The sequence below is a fragment of the Elgaria multicarinata genome, chromosome 1, assembly GCF_023053635.1.
Source record: "Elgaria multicarinata webbii isolate HBS135686 ecotype San Diego chromosome 1, rElgMul1.1.pri, whole genome shotgun sequence".
NCBI classification, from domain to species: domain Eukaryota; kingdom Metazoa; phylum Chordata; class Lepidosauria; order Squamata; family Anguidae; genus Elgaria; species Elgaria multicarinata.
Window position 1 is genome coordinate 159,134,218 of NC_086171.1, and position 18,792 is coordinate 159,153,009.

The following is an 18,792-nucleotide window of genomic DNA, read 5'->3' on the forward strand; positions in this document are numbered from 1 at the left end:
ATCACCAGTCCGGCTTCAACTTTCACATTTCATCTCAAAAATCTGAACAAAAGATAATATTATAAGGAACAGCATGAGTCAGACCAACAGCCCACCTAGCTCCGGCTAGTAGTCAGTTTCCTGGTCAAGATCTTTCCCAACACTGCTATTATCCGAGATCCTTTAACTAAGACTGAATATATATTGAAGATTTACATGCAAAGAATGTGTGTGTGTGTGTTTTGTCACCAAGCTTTGAGCTATACACATCCAGGTCTTTTTTAAAATTTACAAGGAAGTAGAGCAAGTAGTATCTGGAGAAAGCAGCTGGAATTTTATGAGGCTTCTCTCATCCTCCCTCCCCCAAAAACTAAAGATGAGCAACATCACCCCATGGAGAGAACCTAGGTGGTTGATTTCTCCACTAACATTGCTGGACATACAGTACAGCTCAAATTCCTCAAATAATATGGCTTGAATCATTGCGCATTTCCAAAATATTCTCCACAGGCAACTAAAATGCCACTTGTACAGCAGGACTACACATTCTCTACACCTTTAAGGGAGTCTACAGTACACCTTGAGAAACAGCCAGATCCTTTAAACAAATACTCCCACTTCTCTGAGTGTAATTCAACATGTAAGAAGATCAAGGAAGAGGCTATTTAAGCCATAATGTCCATGACCAGGGGACTATTACCATGAAATATAGATTAGATGAGGCACAAATGATGAGACTTTGGGGCCCCATTTATCATGGGAAACGCTATTATCTCCCAAATGTAGGCTGGGGAGGCAGGAATGAGAGATACTAGCATAATCTGGGTTGATCACATAAAGAACATCTCTCTGCTCTCCCTGTTTCTAGTGCTAACCTTTCAAACTTTGTTCCACCATTGTCCAACGGGTTGGCTGCATTATGCATTTTCCGCACAGCAGTACTGAGTACCACTCATATTTATTTATTTATTTATTTACTTATTTCATTTCATTTCATTTCTATACCGCCCAATAGCCGAAGCTCTCTGGGCGGTTCACAAAAATTAAAACTATGAAGAGCATAATAAAACAACCAACAGTTTAAAAACACAAATACAAAATACAATATAAAAAGCATAACCAGGATAAAACCACACAGCAAAAATTGATATAGGTTAAAATATGAAATTAAAACGGCAGAGTTTAAATTTAAGTTAAATTAGGTGTTAAAATACTGAGAAAATAAAAAGGTCTTCAGCTGGCGATGAAAGGAAAACAGTGTAGGCGCCAAGCGAACCTCTCTGGGGAGCTCGTTCCACAGCCGGGGTGCCACAGCAGAGAAAGCCCTCCTCCTAGTAGCCACCTGCCTCATTTCCTTCGGGAGAAGGACCCCTGTGGATGATCTTAAGGTCCCGGCAGGCACATATGGGAGGAGGCGTTCCTTCAAATAACCTGGCCCCAAGCCGTTTAGGGCTTTGAATGTTAATACCAGCACTTTGAATCAGCCCGGACCTGGACTGGCAGCCAATGAAGTTGTAGAAGGACTGGCGTAATATGATCTCGTAGTACATCTAATCAGTGACATTATTGAAGCATAATGTTGACAACATTGAGAAATCACTGTAGGCTACTCCAGACATCGCATTTGCATGGGTCAAGCTTTTAAGAGAGTTGAATTTCCCTACATGGCTACTGATCCTGGTTATATCCATATTCTTAAACTACCACATGTTGCTGATCCTGTCTTATACCTTCAGGTTTCTTTCCCCCCTCACAGCCTTTGTCTACTCTGCACAAGACAACTGCATGCCAGGCAGAACCTGTTTTCAATCTGGCTTGTGTTATGGTCTTTTTTTGGGGGGGGGGGGGAGATCGAAGTTGTTTTGTCTCGTTGTACTTTTCTCTTCATTTCCCCAAAAGATTCTGATCAATTAGCATTTTTAAAAATGAAAATAGCTGAATTGGATGACCCTTACAAATTAAGTACCATTGTAAAAATCTGAAAAAATGGCATAATTAACTCTGCTTCTGGCAAGCATAAGAACAGGAAAACTACGTGGAGCACTGAAGCCCCATTCCCTGGCTACAGTAAATCCTCCATAGCCCTAGTCGATAGGATTCTAGAAGTTCACCATGCACTGTCATACAGTGTCAAGCCTTGTGGGCTAGATGCATGAATTTCATTTTCTTTTTTAAATGATGGAGCTGTGATTCTTTGGAGGTTAGAGTTCTGTGCTCAATACAGACTTTAGAATCCATCCAGTTCTGTGTCTTTACAGGGAAGTGTTGGGGGGAGGGGAGCATGTAGGAGTTAGGACGTAACTGTTCCCAAGAGAAAATACGTGTATCATAATCTCTAGAAACATGTCTGCAAGTTGCATGCCTAGTCTCAGCCTCTTTCATCTCATGACAAAAGTGAGCACCTCCACATCTTCTAGAAGTAGTCAAAACCTGGCCCTTTGCTTTCCTTGACACACCAAGGCTGACACACCAAAATGAATATTTGTCTAGGAGTTGGCCCTATCATTAGGCAAAGTGAGGCAGCTGCCTCAGGGAGCAAATGCTAGGGCAGCAATGGTAGCAGAAGCCTACCATTTCTCCAGAGCAATCCTTCCAGCATGGATAGGATCAGTCCGCAAGCAATTCCTCATGGATAACGTGCAGTAATAAAAGGCAAAGCATGCATAAGGAACCTCTCGTGCAAAGCACTGAGTCATTACTGACTCTTGGAGGGACGCCAGCTTTCGCTGACATTTTCTTGGCAGGCCTTATAGCGGGGTGGTTTGCCGTTGCCTTCCCCGGCCGTTATTACCTTTCCCCCAGCTAGCTGGGTACTCATTTTACCGACCTCGGGAGGATGGAAGGCTGAGTCGACCTGAGCCGGCTGCCTGAGAACCAGCTTCTGCTGGGATCGAACTCAGGCCGTGGGGAGAGTTTCGGCTGCAGAAACTGCTGCTTTACCACTCTGCGCCACACGAGGCTATAAAGCATGCATAAACCTGAAGGCAAATATTTATGGCAAAGATTTATTTAGGGCCCCCAGCTTTTGGTGGGGTGCATATCTTTGGCTCTATGGGAAGAGGAAGCAGACAAAATTGTAGTGTCGTTTATGTTTGCTCCATCTATGGATCTGAAACAATATCTCCCTTTAAATAAATCCAATTTGGTGCATGTTCAGGAAGAAGTACTACGCACCTTGACATGGCGGGGGTGGGGGTCAGTTCTCACTCCGCCTCAGGCAGCAAAATGTCTCAGGCCAGCTCTACTTCTAGCTGCCTAACTACATAAAGCATTTGCACCATCTGGGGAGTGACCAAACCAAGCCTGGTTGAAAAAACAAAACCTTTTATCCCAGGTCACATAATGCTTAATCTTTACACACATCTGTGACTGCAAGGAGAAGATTGTTAGCAACAGGAATTGCCCAACATTCACAGCACTGTCTCCTCATTCATAACCTCCCATGGGAGGGCATCTGGGTTAGATTTGCACGTAAACTCCACTTTGTACACACCATGTCCCAAGCCTGTCGTTCATTTCATGTAACAAGGCAGAATATTTTGACAGCATCTGGTACAGGATACTCCCTCAGAGCCCAAAGGGCCAGATCAACCATGCAGAAAGAGCTAGACAATAAATAGCCGCATTTATTTGCTCTCTACAACCCAAAACACTGCCTCTTTTCTCCCACAGATATATGCGACATGTATCTTCTACAAAGATATATGCCAAAAATATTTGCCAGTGTCTTGCTACTTTTGCATCTGTCAAAGTGCCTGCTACTACACTTCTCTGGACAAAGGAACTGTTTATACAAGCATTTCTGTACCCAATATAATAATACCTCGAGTATTCAAGAATTTTGCAAATATATTCTCAGTAACCTTTACTACATATATTATCAGATAATATACTCATGCTATATATTAGATTACATTGACTATCTTGGCTGAAGTTATAAATTAAGAGTGTGGTTAAAATGTTGTTCTGTGGTTACACAGATTAACAAACAGTGGCTTAAATTGACAATAGCATCTTTACTCAAACTAATACCACTAAATAAGTACAGACTATTACAAATATAGATACCCATAAACAATCATCTGTAGTCTTAATTCTTCAGTACCAACCCTATTTTAATATGAAACTATAGGGAAATACTACACCTTCTATCCTCCTCTAAATCAATAGTGGAGATAATCTGGGTTTTCCGTAAAAAAAGGGAGTAGGACTAAAAGCACACTGGGCTTTGTCAGCAGTGATATTTCTGTCTTTGTATTAATAGCATGCCAAGGCGGCTTGTGCCTGCATTCAGATGCTGATCCAGTGGTAACAAGCCTATAGCCCAACCATCACAATGGGATTGATCTACAATTTTCTGTACTGCAACAGAATCCTCAGCCCATTACCATTCCACAAAGGAATCAACTATCAGGCAACACCCAGCCTGCCCAAAAGTTAACACAGTCAAGAACGAAACAATGCAATGGTGTACTTTTATCCCAAACTGCTTGCCTTATGATCCTTTGCTCTACATCTTGAACATGCCTGTCCTCTGGCAGATTCTACCATTATTAATTTTTTTTTGTAATCCATGAATGTGCCCCTTAGTACAGCTGCCCACAATTTTGAGCTTATCACCCAGACTACAGAGACATTCAGGGACTCCAGGACAGCAGCATTCTCAGCTTCATGGCATTCACTGAGGCATCTATAGCAGCCTCAGCCTTTTGCATCCCTTATTTTAAAGGAATGTCATTCTAAAATATCCCTATCCCGCAGAAGAGCAATTCTTTTAAACTTTGCAATACAACAAGCAGACCACTATCCTGGTTTGCATGTTATTTGCAAACAACCTCATTTTCTTCTGTAGAAACTTCTTGAAAGGCGTTTGAAAAGAAACTCATATCTTTGTACCCTCTAATGCAAGGAGAAATGCAGCCATATTTGTATATGCTTTATATCCCCAAGATATTTGCTAGTTAAAAACAAAATGTCTTGACGGACATATTTCTCAGCAGCTCATAAAATGGGCACGCCTAACAACATTCCTCCATTCACTTCACTATGCATATTCAGTACTGCTACAACAGAGTGCAGGAAGGGATTGTTTTTAAATTTGGTATTTTGCGATACTTCAGTCTAGAAAAAAACCTACCCTATTTTCATTTATTTTCACTGTGATCTCACAGACCACTAGAAGATGCACCACAGACCACCACCCACAGTTTAAGAGTTGGTGCCACAGAACACAATAAATGCCCTCTATTTCAAGCTGTACAGTTCTAAGACTCAAACGACACATCATGCAGGAGATCATTTGAGATTGGGTATCTGATACGTGTGTGTATGTACTGAAATGCAGCTGTGGGGAATTACCCTTTTTTTCAGAGAGTTGGCAGGGGGGATGGTTTAACTTGTGGGAAAAGCAACAGTTTGGCAGGGAAGAGATTTTGATTAGAAAACAAGTTAAATGCCCCTCCTTCTTACTGCTGTTTGAAACAAATATGCCCCCCACCACCACCTCTGTGGCTGAGTAACAATGAATTTAAAAAAATAGGAGAACCAATTATGGATCTCTACATAACATGAAGTTTTGGTTCCATGTACCCCTTAATTTTAAAATTCTGTTCAAGTAGCTCCATCTTCCTTATCTGATTATTCACAAATAGGTACAAAAAAGGCAGAGTTAATTGGCAGGTCAACACCTACATGCTACAGTAGACATTAACAGAATTCAAGTAGGACAAACTCTGAACCGCTACAGTGCTGGGTTAAATATCCTAGCACGCCATCACAGTCTTAATTATGATCGTTAACAGTACCCTTGATGGGGACATTTTACTCATGAAAAAGCACAAGAGCTTTAAAGTCCCATATAATTCTAGAATATTTCCTCTCTGTAGAAAAGCTAACAAAAGCAATAATCCAGAGAAGAGAGCTATTATAACTGTCATTGCTCCACGCTCTTTATTTGTTTCACATGTTCAGAACCCTCAAGGCAAGATTTAGTGCAAAGAAAAGCAGAACTGTCTCAAGCTCAGCACAGGCAGGGACTGACCTCATCACTCACTGCTGGAGCTCATGTTCTACAAACATGACTCACAATCCTTCTGCTACTGCAACTCTTAGAAGTGCCCCTAGCCCTGGCCCACTGCAGTGTCCTGGGCATCTTTCTTGAAAAAATGCCCATAGTCCCTTGGTAAAGCGGTCACCAAATCACTTAAAGTGGATCAAGGCAGCTCTGTGAATGTGATGCTAGTTAACATCACTGGATGATTAACACAAGGAACTAACACATAAATGCCTGGCAGTGGTGCATTCAGGGTAGGATCTTGGGGAAGACATCCAGGGCTTGACTCAGCAGACTGTGTAGGAAAACCAAATGCAAGTCTGGCTTACATTTTTTAAGATTTATTTATTGCGTGTTTATACCGCCCAATAGCCGAAGCTCCCTGGGCGGCTCACAAAAATTAAAACCATTCGAAGTACAAAACAAACAGTATAAAAACATGATATAAAATACAATATAAAAGCACAACCAGGATAAAATCAGCAACAGGAACACTCCTCGCTGCAACTCCTCAGGGTTAAATGCTACTAACAGACACACATATCTCACCCATTCACCCCAATTTCTCAAATTCCTACTGAAAGTCCATTAGTAGCAGCAGAAACAGGAAAGAGAAACGAATTTGATGCCATGGATTAAAAAACACACACATTTAATTCCCATTACAGCATTTGAAAAGTTACAAAAGTTATTATTGGTAGTACATAAAAAAGTTCTTTGTTTCTCTTTAACACACACACAAAAGCTACATATCAGTTATACACAAGGTAGAACAGTATATCCAATATCGCAGCAGTTAAATGTGAGAAGTAAGCCAAGTAATATGCATTACCATCTAAAGAACACCAGCTGCTCAGTATCTAAGATAACGAAACTGTACCTCTAATGACTAGTAGCACAGTAGAAGAGAGAAACAGGTTTATCCTGAACAGAAATACTATTGCTGTTGTTTTAACGGGTACCCTGATTTTTCATTTCAGTTTTTAAGTTTGAGAAATACTGAGATGCAAGCCATTGCAAAATTAGCTTTCTTCTGCCGAGTGCCCAGTTTCCATAGACAATGCCCTTGCATTGCCAAGCAGCCTCTGACAAACCTACAACCTTGGGTACTACAGGGTTGTGAGGTCAAAATGCTAAAGATAAACTACTGTACAAATTAGACTGCGTTGCTTAAAAATGCAGACCAAACAATATTCTCTCCCATCCCTATTTGGAAGTATGTTCCACTGAAATCGGTAGGATTGATTTTCAGCTAAGATAAGTGAGTGCTGGAATTATGTATCTTCTCCATGCCCCATTCTGAGGAAAGGATGTATGTGGGGGGGACTGGGACTCCAATATTATGTCCCCAGTAAACGTGCCCCATCCCATTATGTATCCTCTCTCAGATCCATATTCATCCAAAGTACCTTCTCCTAATTGCAACCCAATGTCCAACTCCACCTTCCAATTGAAAACAATAACAACATCAATTCTGCTTGTTAATGCTTAAGATCCCAGAACATACAAACAGGCAGTCTTTTGCTAGCTCCTACTGTGTCTTTCTTGTACTGACAAATTCAATGATGCCAAATGAAATCTTACTGACATGACATCAGACCGTCCAGAACCCTAGGAAGAAAGGCCCCATTTGTGCCAATAATTAGCCAATAGAAGCATTTACATCCTTTCCTGTGGGATAAGTATTAGACAGCACCATCCCCTGGGCGATGTATATTGCACTTTGGGGCTTACTCTGTTTTCCGAATGACAACCTTGCAGACAAGAGAATAACAAGACTCCCAAGCCAGAGAAAGAATGGCTCATCCCAGACACCACCAAAACAGACTCCTCCATTAAATAATACCATCCTCCCTGACATGCCTTTTGCACATCTGATGTACATGCAAGTTCAGGCGCCACATCCATCATGGAGATATTACAGCACTCGTGTAAAAGATGCTTTTCCACGGCTTCATCTCAATACACTGCTATAATGTTTAAAGGCCTGGCCAATTGAAATAGTCCTTCCCACCCTATCATAGCTTCAGATTCCAATGATTTCACAGGAAAGACCTTGCATGACTGGCTCTACTTATGTGGTGACAGGCCTTTAAATGCTTCCACTGTGCCATGGGATGAAAGCATGGAAAACGCAGCTCTCACACCATGTCATTTTTCATGACATGGATCCTGCAGAATCCTATAACACACTGATGATGCAACGATGCTGTAGTACCAAATTGGGTCCAAAGTGGCAGCTCTTGCCATTCAGAAGCTTATTTATTTATTTATTTATTGCATTTATATACCGCCCAATAGCCGAAGCTTGTGCTATTCATGCGACACTGGCACTACAGAATGCTCATTCATACCATACTTATGCACTGGCAGGGACCATCAACTAGATAAGGAAATCCTCTCCAATATGACAGCTGCCAACTGCTTTAGAAAGATTTGACCCCTCATTTTCCTCCTGTTTTGCTCCACCTCAATTGTGGAGCAAAAGAAGTCCAGTTTTCACACAAGTGAGGTTTAAATGTACTTTTGAGCCTCTTGAGCTATTTGTGCCACATGTGGATGTTGTTAAGGCAGGACAGAACACAAGACATAAATCAATGTAGATTATAGAGCTACATCAACTACAATCAGGGTTACACACCAATTTAAGTCAGAGATGATTTAAGCTTCACAAATGGAAAATGCCAAGCATTTCCTGCCTCTGGTCTAGTTGTTTAATCTCCTGGCCTGAAACAATCCAATATACTGGACAGCAATAGCACCTACCACCACCATTGCACCCTATAGAATCAGACTACACCGAGGGCACTCCTACTTAGAAATCAGCATTTTCTAACTCCCCTCCCCACCTTCCAAGTATACCAACCAATTATATCCTGCACAGTCTTCCTGCTGCTTGGGTGACATCAGAGTAAATATGCACAGTATGGGGGCAGGGAACTACAGTGGGGTAATTCATGTGCTTTTATACAAATTGTATAGATCTTCAACTGGTCACCTAACCAAGAAGTTACAGCTAGTCATCACACAAAGGCAAACCCTTTGAGATAATCATGTTTTTTCCCAAAGTGACTAGTACTGAAACGATTTGCCATTTCATCCCCACTGCCCCACTTCACAGGAAAAGCCACTTGGCATATGCCAGAATGGGAGAGGGGATTACCAGCAGCAGAGGTCCGCATCCTTTTGAGAGATCAAGAGTGTGGCATGCTTCAGAAAGAATGTTTATAAAAGTGGCTGAGGCCTGGAGTTTGCAAGGGTTTAAATAAACTTGAAATCTACTTCCTTCCCCAGTTTCACAAGCTCCACTTCCTGACCCTTCTCAGCACTGACAAGAGCTCTCAGACACTACAGGAAATGCTCAAAGGAGGCCAATTTAAGATTTTCTTTAAAAAAAATATCTTGAAAACGCTCCTCTTTGTTACATACTTCCACATAACCATTTTTAATTAGTTCTTCTGCCGGGCAGTTCTAAACTAGAGCCATAAAACCTGATTCTCAAACCAATACAGTTGTCACAGCAGGGCAATCCTAACATCATTCCACTTTCTTTGATTGTACATGCAATGGGTCAGATTTACAGGTATCACAAGTTTGCATTTTCAGTGGCCCTGTAGAACCAACCCATTACGGGTGACTGACCTGGAGTCTACACAGCCATGGTTTATAGGAACACTAACAGCTCAGAAGGTACTAGAAACCCTCAGGAAACCAGTAGCTGAAGCTCATGAGCATGCAACAGTGGGTGTGGCGATTTTTGAACTAGGCCAGGCAGACTTTGCTAGATCGCACTGCAAGTAGGCAGGAAACCCACAAAGTACTGCAATCAGTTTATCTGCTGCAAAGCCACTTTGACAACAGCCAGAGCCCGAGTTTTTGTACTCAGAAATTATTTCCACCTTCCAAACCAAACTGAGTTACGTTGATGCCAGACTCAAAGCAGGCATCATTAATTTGGTCCCAAATGCAATGCGGACATTCAGTGTTATCACAAATAGGACTGTAGTATTTAAGATCAATCTGGAGTGGCCATTACACAGACTTAAAACGTAATGAAATACATACAAATGAATTTAAGTAAATCAGCTTTCAAGACAATCTACAGATGAAAACAATGTGATTTTTTTAGTCTGGACTTGCAGCCCTTCTTCCTTTTAGAACGAACAGCAGTTGGGAAACTTCATCAACCAACCAACAGCTACCAACTTTGTATGAGGGCCACATACTTTGCACAAATACATTGTGCCAGTTGTTAAAGTTTCCTGTACAAATGATGACTTACAAGAAAAATGCAAATGGGATTCAAGTCTTGGACAGTTCTTCTCCCTGTAAACAAACCAAAGCTCCATAGGTTTGACAATACACAATATAGCATTTACATGGAGAGGAGTTTTTAAAAAACCAAACCAAACTCTCTTTAACACACGTCACTTCCTTGGTTTGAAATGTTATATCCTAAGCAGTGTAGAACTCTATAAAAATGAGGGTAGACATTAAAAAAAACCCATCTCTGCTGCAAATATGAACAAGGAATATATAGAATGACACAGAGAAAAAGCTCCTTTAGACCATTCCTTCTTCCTAAAGAACAAACAGAGGCAGGAAAGCCCTGCCTTCCGCTTTTAAAGAGACTGTCTCTACATTTTCTGTACAGATTTCTCTTTCAGCCTGCAAGTTGGCATTATAAAATGAATCAGGTTGGATTTTTTTAAAAAAAATCATGTGAAAAAGATTAAAATTAAAGAGACATCTGGATAAACAGATCAGCTGGTAAGGCAAGGCTTTCTGGGTTTGGAAGCAGGGAAAGAGAGAATGGAAGCTCTATTTTTATGACAAATCATAAAAAGGAACCTCCAATACACCTGCCATAGAATTACTATGGTTGCACCAACTTATTGCCATTGGAGAGTGCAACCTTTGTTTTAACAGCCTTGACTTCTGCTTGCATGACACACTCTGCTTATGTTAAGTATAACTTCAGTGACAGGTGAAAGCTGTAGAACAGCCTTCCTCAACTTGATGTCCTCCATATGCTTTGGACTTCAGTTCCCATCAGCCATAGCCAGCATTTGCCTATGGCTGAGAATTCAAGGAGTTGTAGTTCAAAACATCTGGAAGGCACCAAGTTGGGGGAGGCTGTAGTAGAAGGATAATTACAGATGTGGAAGAAAATAACTCGTAAGATGCAAGGCAGCATGGATTCACTAAAGGTAAAGTGTGCCAGACAATGACTGTACACCACCCAGTTCAAGGCTATAGGATACGCATCCACCACGTGGCATGAATGGAGTGGTGTATAGAGCACCAGGGAAGCATGTTGTGCAGGCTAGTGATAGACTAATCTGATATCCTTTTCTGAGAAGATAATTGGTTTTCTGGGCCAGGGAAATGCAGTAAAGCATTAGCTGCAGTACAGCATAGACCTTTATTAATGAAACTGAATGAGATATATGGATAGTAAGAGGATAAAAAACTGGCAAACTATGGGGAAATGGAGAAAGGGTTTTCTTAAAAGGTAAATCTTCAAATTGGACAGAAGTTAAGGGCAGAGTTTCTCAAGGATCCATCCAGAGGCCTATTTTTATTCAATATTTTCCTTAGTAACCTTGGATAAGAAGCACAAATATGTTGATGAAATTTGCTGATGACACCAAGAAAGAACATACTGTGTTCACATGACACACTAAGCTGTCCTGCAAATAAGCTATACTAACGAGTGTCAGTTCAACACTTAAAAGTGAGAGGATTACCATGTGAAGTGGGAGATACTGACACCCACACCCACATACACACACTTACTTCTCCTGCTCTGTCCTCCTTTTGAGGGTGTTTCTCAATTGTGTGAATGCATTTGCTCCCTTTGACAGCTGAAACTTACAAGGACGTTGACAAGGCAAAACTACTCATATCAGACAGTCAAATTTGCATACTTGCAATAGACTGAGGGGGGGGGGAAATTATTTTTAAAAATTATGAAGACATGCAATTTTATGGAATCAAAAAAAGGGGTGGCAAACAAGTCATGGTCCCTTCTGTGAAGGGGCAGTCAGTGGTGAGGGAGACTAGGCGACACACGTGAGATCACGTAGACCAGGGGGGGATCTACACTACTGCTTTAACGCGCTTTAAAGCGCTTTATAACAGTTTTGACAACTGTTGGGGCCCAGGACACACTGCATATACAGGTTTCAAAATGTTTTCAAAGTGCTTTAAAGCGCTTTAAAAGCAGTAGTGTAGATCCGCCCCCAGCAGGGTTTTTTGTTGCTCTTGCTGAGTGGCTTTCTAGCCGATCCTGGCAACCCACGATAAAATTCTTCTCCCTGGTTTAGATGACATGCCAACCCCACTGTAGGTGTGATAGCTCCTAGGACAAGTCATGGGATGTCAGGGTGGCTTGTTTGTGAAAATTAAGGCACCCCCGTAAAAACCGGTCCAGGTTTGGATAACATGACAACCCATCATTGCTGGCTGCCCACCATGGGTTGTCATGTCCTACAAACGCAGTCACTGCCAATATAGATTATTAGAATGTAAGCCTATGCAGCAGGGTTTTGCTATTTTATTGTTTTACTCTGTACAGCACCATGTACACTGATGGTGCTATATAAATAAATAATTATAATATAGTAGAGTGATCAAGTAATAATAAAAAAAGAACACAACACTTTATGGGAGTCTCTTTTCCATTCATTATGTTTATCCCATAGTGCTGCTGCAACCAAGCTCTGCCACCCCATCACCGAGACCAACTGCAGGGGAACTAGCTAAGCAACGACTGTGGGACAGAGACTCACATAATTGGCTTTGCCCACATAGGGCAGGCCTTTAAATGTTAAGTCAGTGCTAACTTGATGGCTGATTGGTCCTTTCCCTTTTAGATTGGTCCCTTCCCTTTTATATTGCAAACTGTAAGTCTTGTGAATGATTAACAACACAGTGTGGGCCAGAGATGAAAACCACTAATTAGACCCTATGAGCATGTTACAGTAACAATGGGGAAGCCACTGAAACAGCATGCCTGCAGGGAGGACTCAACGCCATGACTCTAATCTCTGTGGTAGCCTATTATATGGACCAAGGTGTTTATTTATATAAAGAGTTTCTGTAGCCCCACAGAATATTTATAAGAAGACACATGCTGAATCAGACCACAGGTCCATCTAGCCCAGCATTCTGTTCACACAGTGGCCATGCAGCTGTCGACCACCATAAGCAGGACATGGTGCAACAGACCCATGTTCCCCTGCAACTGGTGTATATGGGCTTACTTCCTATATTCATGAAAGTGCTTGAAAGTGGTGTGGAGGCTCTCTATGTAATGATGGTAGCTGCCACTCAAGAGGTAAGCTACTTTAGATGCTGCAGGTTATGAATGAAGCACTCACCAATGGGGAGGTGGTTTTCAGATGGCTGCTGTAGCTGCATAGCAGTCTTTTCTGTAGATCAGAAGTTGGAAGCCTCAGGTCTGGGGACCAAATCTGGCACTACAACATGGTCCAGATGGTCACACACCCTTCCATCCAACTGCCAATTATTTGGGGATTTCCTGGCTTTGGTGCAGTTTTCCCCTCATTATCAGAAGACAGGCACATAGGGAATGGAGAGGGTAGGTAGTGCTAACCACCCAAGGTAGCATGAGTGAATTCTATTCTCCTTTTTCACCCTGTCTTCTGTTTATCACTGGCATTGAGCACCCATTTCAAATTATTGTGCATTGTTCAGATTTGTAAGAGTTCCAGCAAAAAATTCTCAGAAACATTAGCTCATCACTCCGACAGATGTGCGGCCTTGTGGTTGCCCTAAAAGAATAATTTTGCTTTCTGAACATGATTCCCCAAGCAAGCTAGGATACATTCAGAGACTGCTTGAACATTGTCTGGGAGTTATCACAGTTAACCGACGTACTCAATGCTGTAGTCAAATTGCATCACAGTCTTCGTTCTCGATCTCTAAAATATATTCTTTATATTTATAAATGTTTTATAAATTGAAGGGGGAGTGGAAAGATGTCAGAGATCTTGAATTCACTTTCCTCCTAATGGGGCAGAACCGAAGACACCCCTGAAAAGTGCCATCTTGACAGGGGCCAGGTTGAGATTTCTAAACCCCAGAATATGTTCTGATCCAAGCCATTCTCTTCTTTCATATTTTTCAGTCATAGCTAGAAGAACAAGCATAAAACATTTCTAATGCTTACTTCTGCAGCTAGTATGTGCTTCTGAAAATCTATCCATCTATATGCACTGTTAGAAGATTAAGAACTAGGCCTTCCCATGACTAGTCCCAATGGGAGGCAGGCAGGGAGAGATGGAGGTATAAATGGTTGTGTTTTCTATATTGTTTCGGCAGGATGCAGGCTCGCAGCCTCAAGTTGCCCTTAAAATAAACACCTTCCCATTACTCTGCCACTCCCTTTAGCTTCTAATATAGCCAACACTGTAGAAGAAAAAGTAGCTTCTATTAGATTGTAGAACAAAAAGCAGCTTCTATTAGATTGTAGAAGAAAAGGCAGCTTCCATTAGATTTTATCAATGCAGAGAGCATGTATATCAGGCTATCATCCTGATATGCATATAAAGAGCAGAACTGCGCAAGCAGAACCACAGACTATTGATGGGGGTGGGGGTGTCAGTCAAAGACACAAACAGATACCCACCCACCCACCACCTGCTTTTTGCTGACAAACCAAAAGAGAACACTCACACCTCTTCTCTTTGGTTGGCCTTCTCACTTCACCTCAGCCCCTCTCTTATCTTACCATAACTGCAATTAGCAAAAAAAAATAAAAAATAAAAAAATCACTTTTGGCATGCCCCTACCCACTAGACTTCATGCCCTGCTGTACCTAAGCACATCCAAATGAAAGAACATATATTCTTCCTCTGCCTCCTCTTTCTGTTTTCTCCCCTGAGTCAAATTATAGATTGTGTCGAAATTCTGTCTCAATTATGCAAATTAAGCAGACTTGCATACATCTGCTTAATTTATTGTACTTCTAGGGGAAAGAAGAAAAAGATATGGAGCTGTGCAGAACCTGAAGCTCAGGAAATCCTGCTCTTTCCCATTTGACTTGAGAATACACTAGGCACAAGTTTAAGGTTCTCTTGGAAGGTAGCAGGAAGGCTACGAGAGCAACGAGGATGATCAGGGGTCTGGAAACAAAGCCCTATGAAGAGAGACTGAAACAACTGGGCATGTTTAGCCTGCAGAAGGGAAGACTGAGGGGAGACATGATAGCACTCTTCAAATACTTGAAAGGTTGTCACACAGAGGAGGGCCAGGATCTCTTCTCGATCATCCCAGAGTGCAGGACATGGAATAATGGGCTCAAGCTGGACATCAGGAAAAACTTCCTGACTGTTAGAGCAGTATGACAATGGAACCAGTTACTTAGGGAGGTTGTGGGCTCTCCCTCACTAGAGGCAGGCATTCAAGAGGCAGCTGGACAACCATCTGTCAGGTATGCTTAAGGTATAGTAGATTCCTGCACTGAGCAGCGGGTTGGACTCAGTGGCCTTATAGGCCCCTTTCAACTCTACTATTCTATGATTCTAAGCCTAGAAACGTGGATTTTTAAAAATAAAAGCTTGGATTTTTAAAAATAAAAGCTAAGTTTCATAGGAGGTGAATTCTCTTCACGAAGTATGAGTTTCTGTGCTTGCATGATGCAAATGTAAACAGCACTAATAGGTAAAGCCTCCAGAGAGAAGAAAGGTAATGCTACTCTCTGCCCTGCTTGTGCCATCCTCCATGCGAGGCTGAGAGAGAGATGGTGGTAGCAGGGAGAGAGAGAGAAAAGGGGTGGTCCACTGACTTTTGGCTTTGGTCCCATTCACCATTGGCTTCTGCCCCTGACTCATTACCCCAAGCGAAAGCGTCCTTCAACAGAAAAAAAAAAGTTTCTCCAATCCCCTGCCGTCCTACAGTCTGAAAAGGGAAAGGAAGGGTCCATTTTCAGCACTTCAACTGGTGGACTGGAGGTCTGCTCAACTTTGTTTCATTATTTTATACATATTCAGGGGCTGATCAGCTCAACTGAAGGACAGTCTCTGCTATTCCTCGCTAGCATGCCTATCGCCTACAGAAGAACACAAATTTGGTAAAGAGAGGGTCCTTTTATAAACCACAATACTCTCCTCCTGCTTCTTCTCTTCCCTTTTAGACCTGACTCCTGTGCCTCTCAGAGAGCCAACATACACACACACAAAACGACCTAAGGGTGGAGAGCAGGAAAGAGAGGCAGGAAAACCAGCCTGTTTTCACAGCTTCCAGGCCAATGGTTTAACTCTCTTCACACAAACCTGGCTAGATGGGAAGCGCTGGGGATCACACAGCAAGAGGTTTCAGCTTTTTCCTTGCACAAAATAAAAAGAAGTGTCTTCTGTTTGACAATGGCACCCTGCTACACAAGGAGCAAACAATACAAAGCTACATTTTTCAGGCATGTATCTGCTCCAGTATCTTGGGTAGAAACGGAAGAGTGATAGTCAAAAGTCCTGTTCAGTCCAGTTGAGGGCCTCTGCAGAAGTGCCTCACCTGGACTCATCATGACTGCTATCTTTCTGCATTTTGTTCAGAGAGTACCTCCCACCCTGGCAGAGGCAATGAAGTGTTGCCAAAATGGCAGTCCCTAGTCTCTGCGCTTAGCATACACAAGTCAAGTATTATTATTTTTTGGACAAAGCCTCCCTCCCCACCCCAGCTCGAATTCAACAAAGACTACTTAACGAATTCATCAAAGACTACTTAACGGCACAGGATGACAGACAGACTGTAGTAGTGGGATTTCAAGGCAATATCTGAGAAAGCAAACTCTCCCCCCTCTAAAGCACGACTCCCTCTCCAGAGCTCACAGTTTCCAGATTTTTATTAAAGAGCATTCAAATGCACACAGATCTAATGGGGCTTGCATCCTCAGTGACTAATCAACGCAAATGCAAGGAACCTCGAAGAGTGCGCCTCTGCATCAACACCGCCCTTCCCCTGCAACTGGAAACAATTGCCTGGCTTCAGGTGAACAGAGAACAGAACACTGTACCTGCAACGCATTTACACTTGGCATGACTTGCACACACACACACACACACACACACACACACACACACACGATGAGGGAGCTATGGCATTTGGTAAGAATCAGTGAGGAGTGGTGGTGGAGAGATGGGTATGAAGCAGCCGTGCCATTCACAGAAAGCACTGCATAGACAGATCTGCCTCCAACCCCACCCAAAATGACAGGATGATGTTCAAAGGCTATCAGGCACCTGCATAGGGCAGATTAAAGCACAAACACGGGTGTAGGAAAAATTAGTTGCCAGCCAAAAAAAACAGATTTTTGTTGGAGGGAGATAAGAGCCAAACAAGGGGAAGGAACCGGCTAGCCCATACGGAAACCTGACAGCAAGGGATTTATCAGAAATATCAATAATGGGGAGAAATGGAGCCCATGCACTTATACAGACACAGCTGAAAGGAAAGTCAGAAATACGTAGGGCAAATCTGCAAAATACAGGATTTCCTTGTTTCTCGATCTCTAGTTGCTGCTAGATTTAGAAAAAGAGAGGGAGGGGCAGCTCAACGTTTTCAAAAAGGCAGATAGATAACTGGGGACACCCCCGCCTTGTATGTACTTATAGAAGTAGCCGAAAATTGGCTTCTCCAGAAAATAAGAGAAAAGAGGTTTCGTGTGAAAGGGTTTTGGTTTTAACTCATAGGGAAGGCGTTAATAAGGGGGGGGGGGAGAGTGAGGGAGAGAGGAGGAAAGGGATGGCTTGAGTAGCGATGGCCAAAATATTGATGTGGCTAATCACATGCGCACAAACACAGAGACAGACGGGTCCAACAATTGGATAGTGGAGTCTCACTCTGTGTGACCCTCTGCAGCAAGAGACAAAGAGGAACAATACTGATCGGTGTGCGTGGAGAGAGAGAGAGAGAGAGAGAGAGAGAGAGAGAGAGAGAGAGACTCTCCAACACAAACGATAGAGCTCACACGGCTCTCCCCAAGGATTCCCATTCGACGCCCGTACATAAAGCAAAACGCGGCTCCGCAGTTACAAGGGCCGAAGAGCCGCTGCGGGCAATCGGCCCATCCCCCTTCCAAAATGCCCAAGGCATCCAGCGAGAGCCGCGCATCCACACAAACGCCCGAGCTGGCCAAACCCACTGCAGACCGGCACCCCGCTCCCTCACGCCCCCGTCACTACAGATCCCAATGAATGGGCCGTCCGGGAGCGCAGGATGCGGGTGCAGCAGCGCGAGCGAGACCCCTTTGTCTGCCCTTTGCGCCCACCTGCAAACAACGCCGCCGCCCAGAAGCGACTCCCCGTTCTCACCTCACTGCCACCTTGACGCTGCAGCTGTCCCCCTGGGCGGCCATGCCTTCCTCCTCCTCCTCCTCCTCCTCCTCCTCCTCCGCCGCCGCCGCCGCCTCCCCGCGCCGCAGCAGAACGCTGCCCCTCAACCACCATGGAGCACCGGCGTGGGGCCAGGGCCAAGACGAGGCTGCGGCTCGGCTAAGAGCACGAGGCGCGGAGGCCGCCTGGGGCGAGTGAGGGCATGCTGAGCGACGACGGTCTCGCTCTCTTCCTGCCTGAGCAGAGGAGGAGGAAGCGGCGGCGGCGGCGGCGCGGGAGACGGGCTACTCAGCAGCTCTCCTTGCCCTCCTGCCCGCCCCGCGGCAGCAGCGGGACTGTCGATGGAGCAGTCGCGGCAAGCCAGCCTCGAACCACCGGGCGCAGGAGGCGGGGGAAGGAGGGGCG

At 43.4% G+C, this 18,792-nt stretch overlaps 1 protein-coding gene across 1 annotated transcript in view; it reads right to left on the reverse strand.

Annotated features, from left to right (window-relative positions):
* KIF21B (kinesin family member 21B) overlaps positions 1 to 18,556 on the reverse strand; it is a 76,816-nt gene extending 58,260 nt beyond the window's left edge. The window contains exon 1 of the mRNA XM_063140761.1: positions 18,367 to 18,556. Coding sequence (XP_062996831.1) covers positions 18,367 to 18,410 — 44 coding nt within the window. The 5' untranslated portion in view covers positions 18,411 to 18,556. The remainder of the gene's footprint in view (positions 1 to 18,366) is intronic.
* Positions 18,557 to 18,792: the final 236 nt, after the last annotated feature.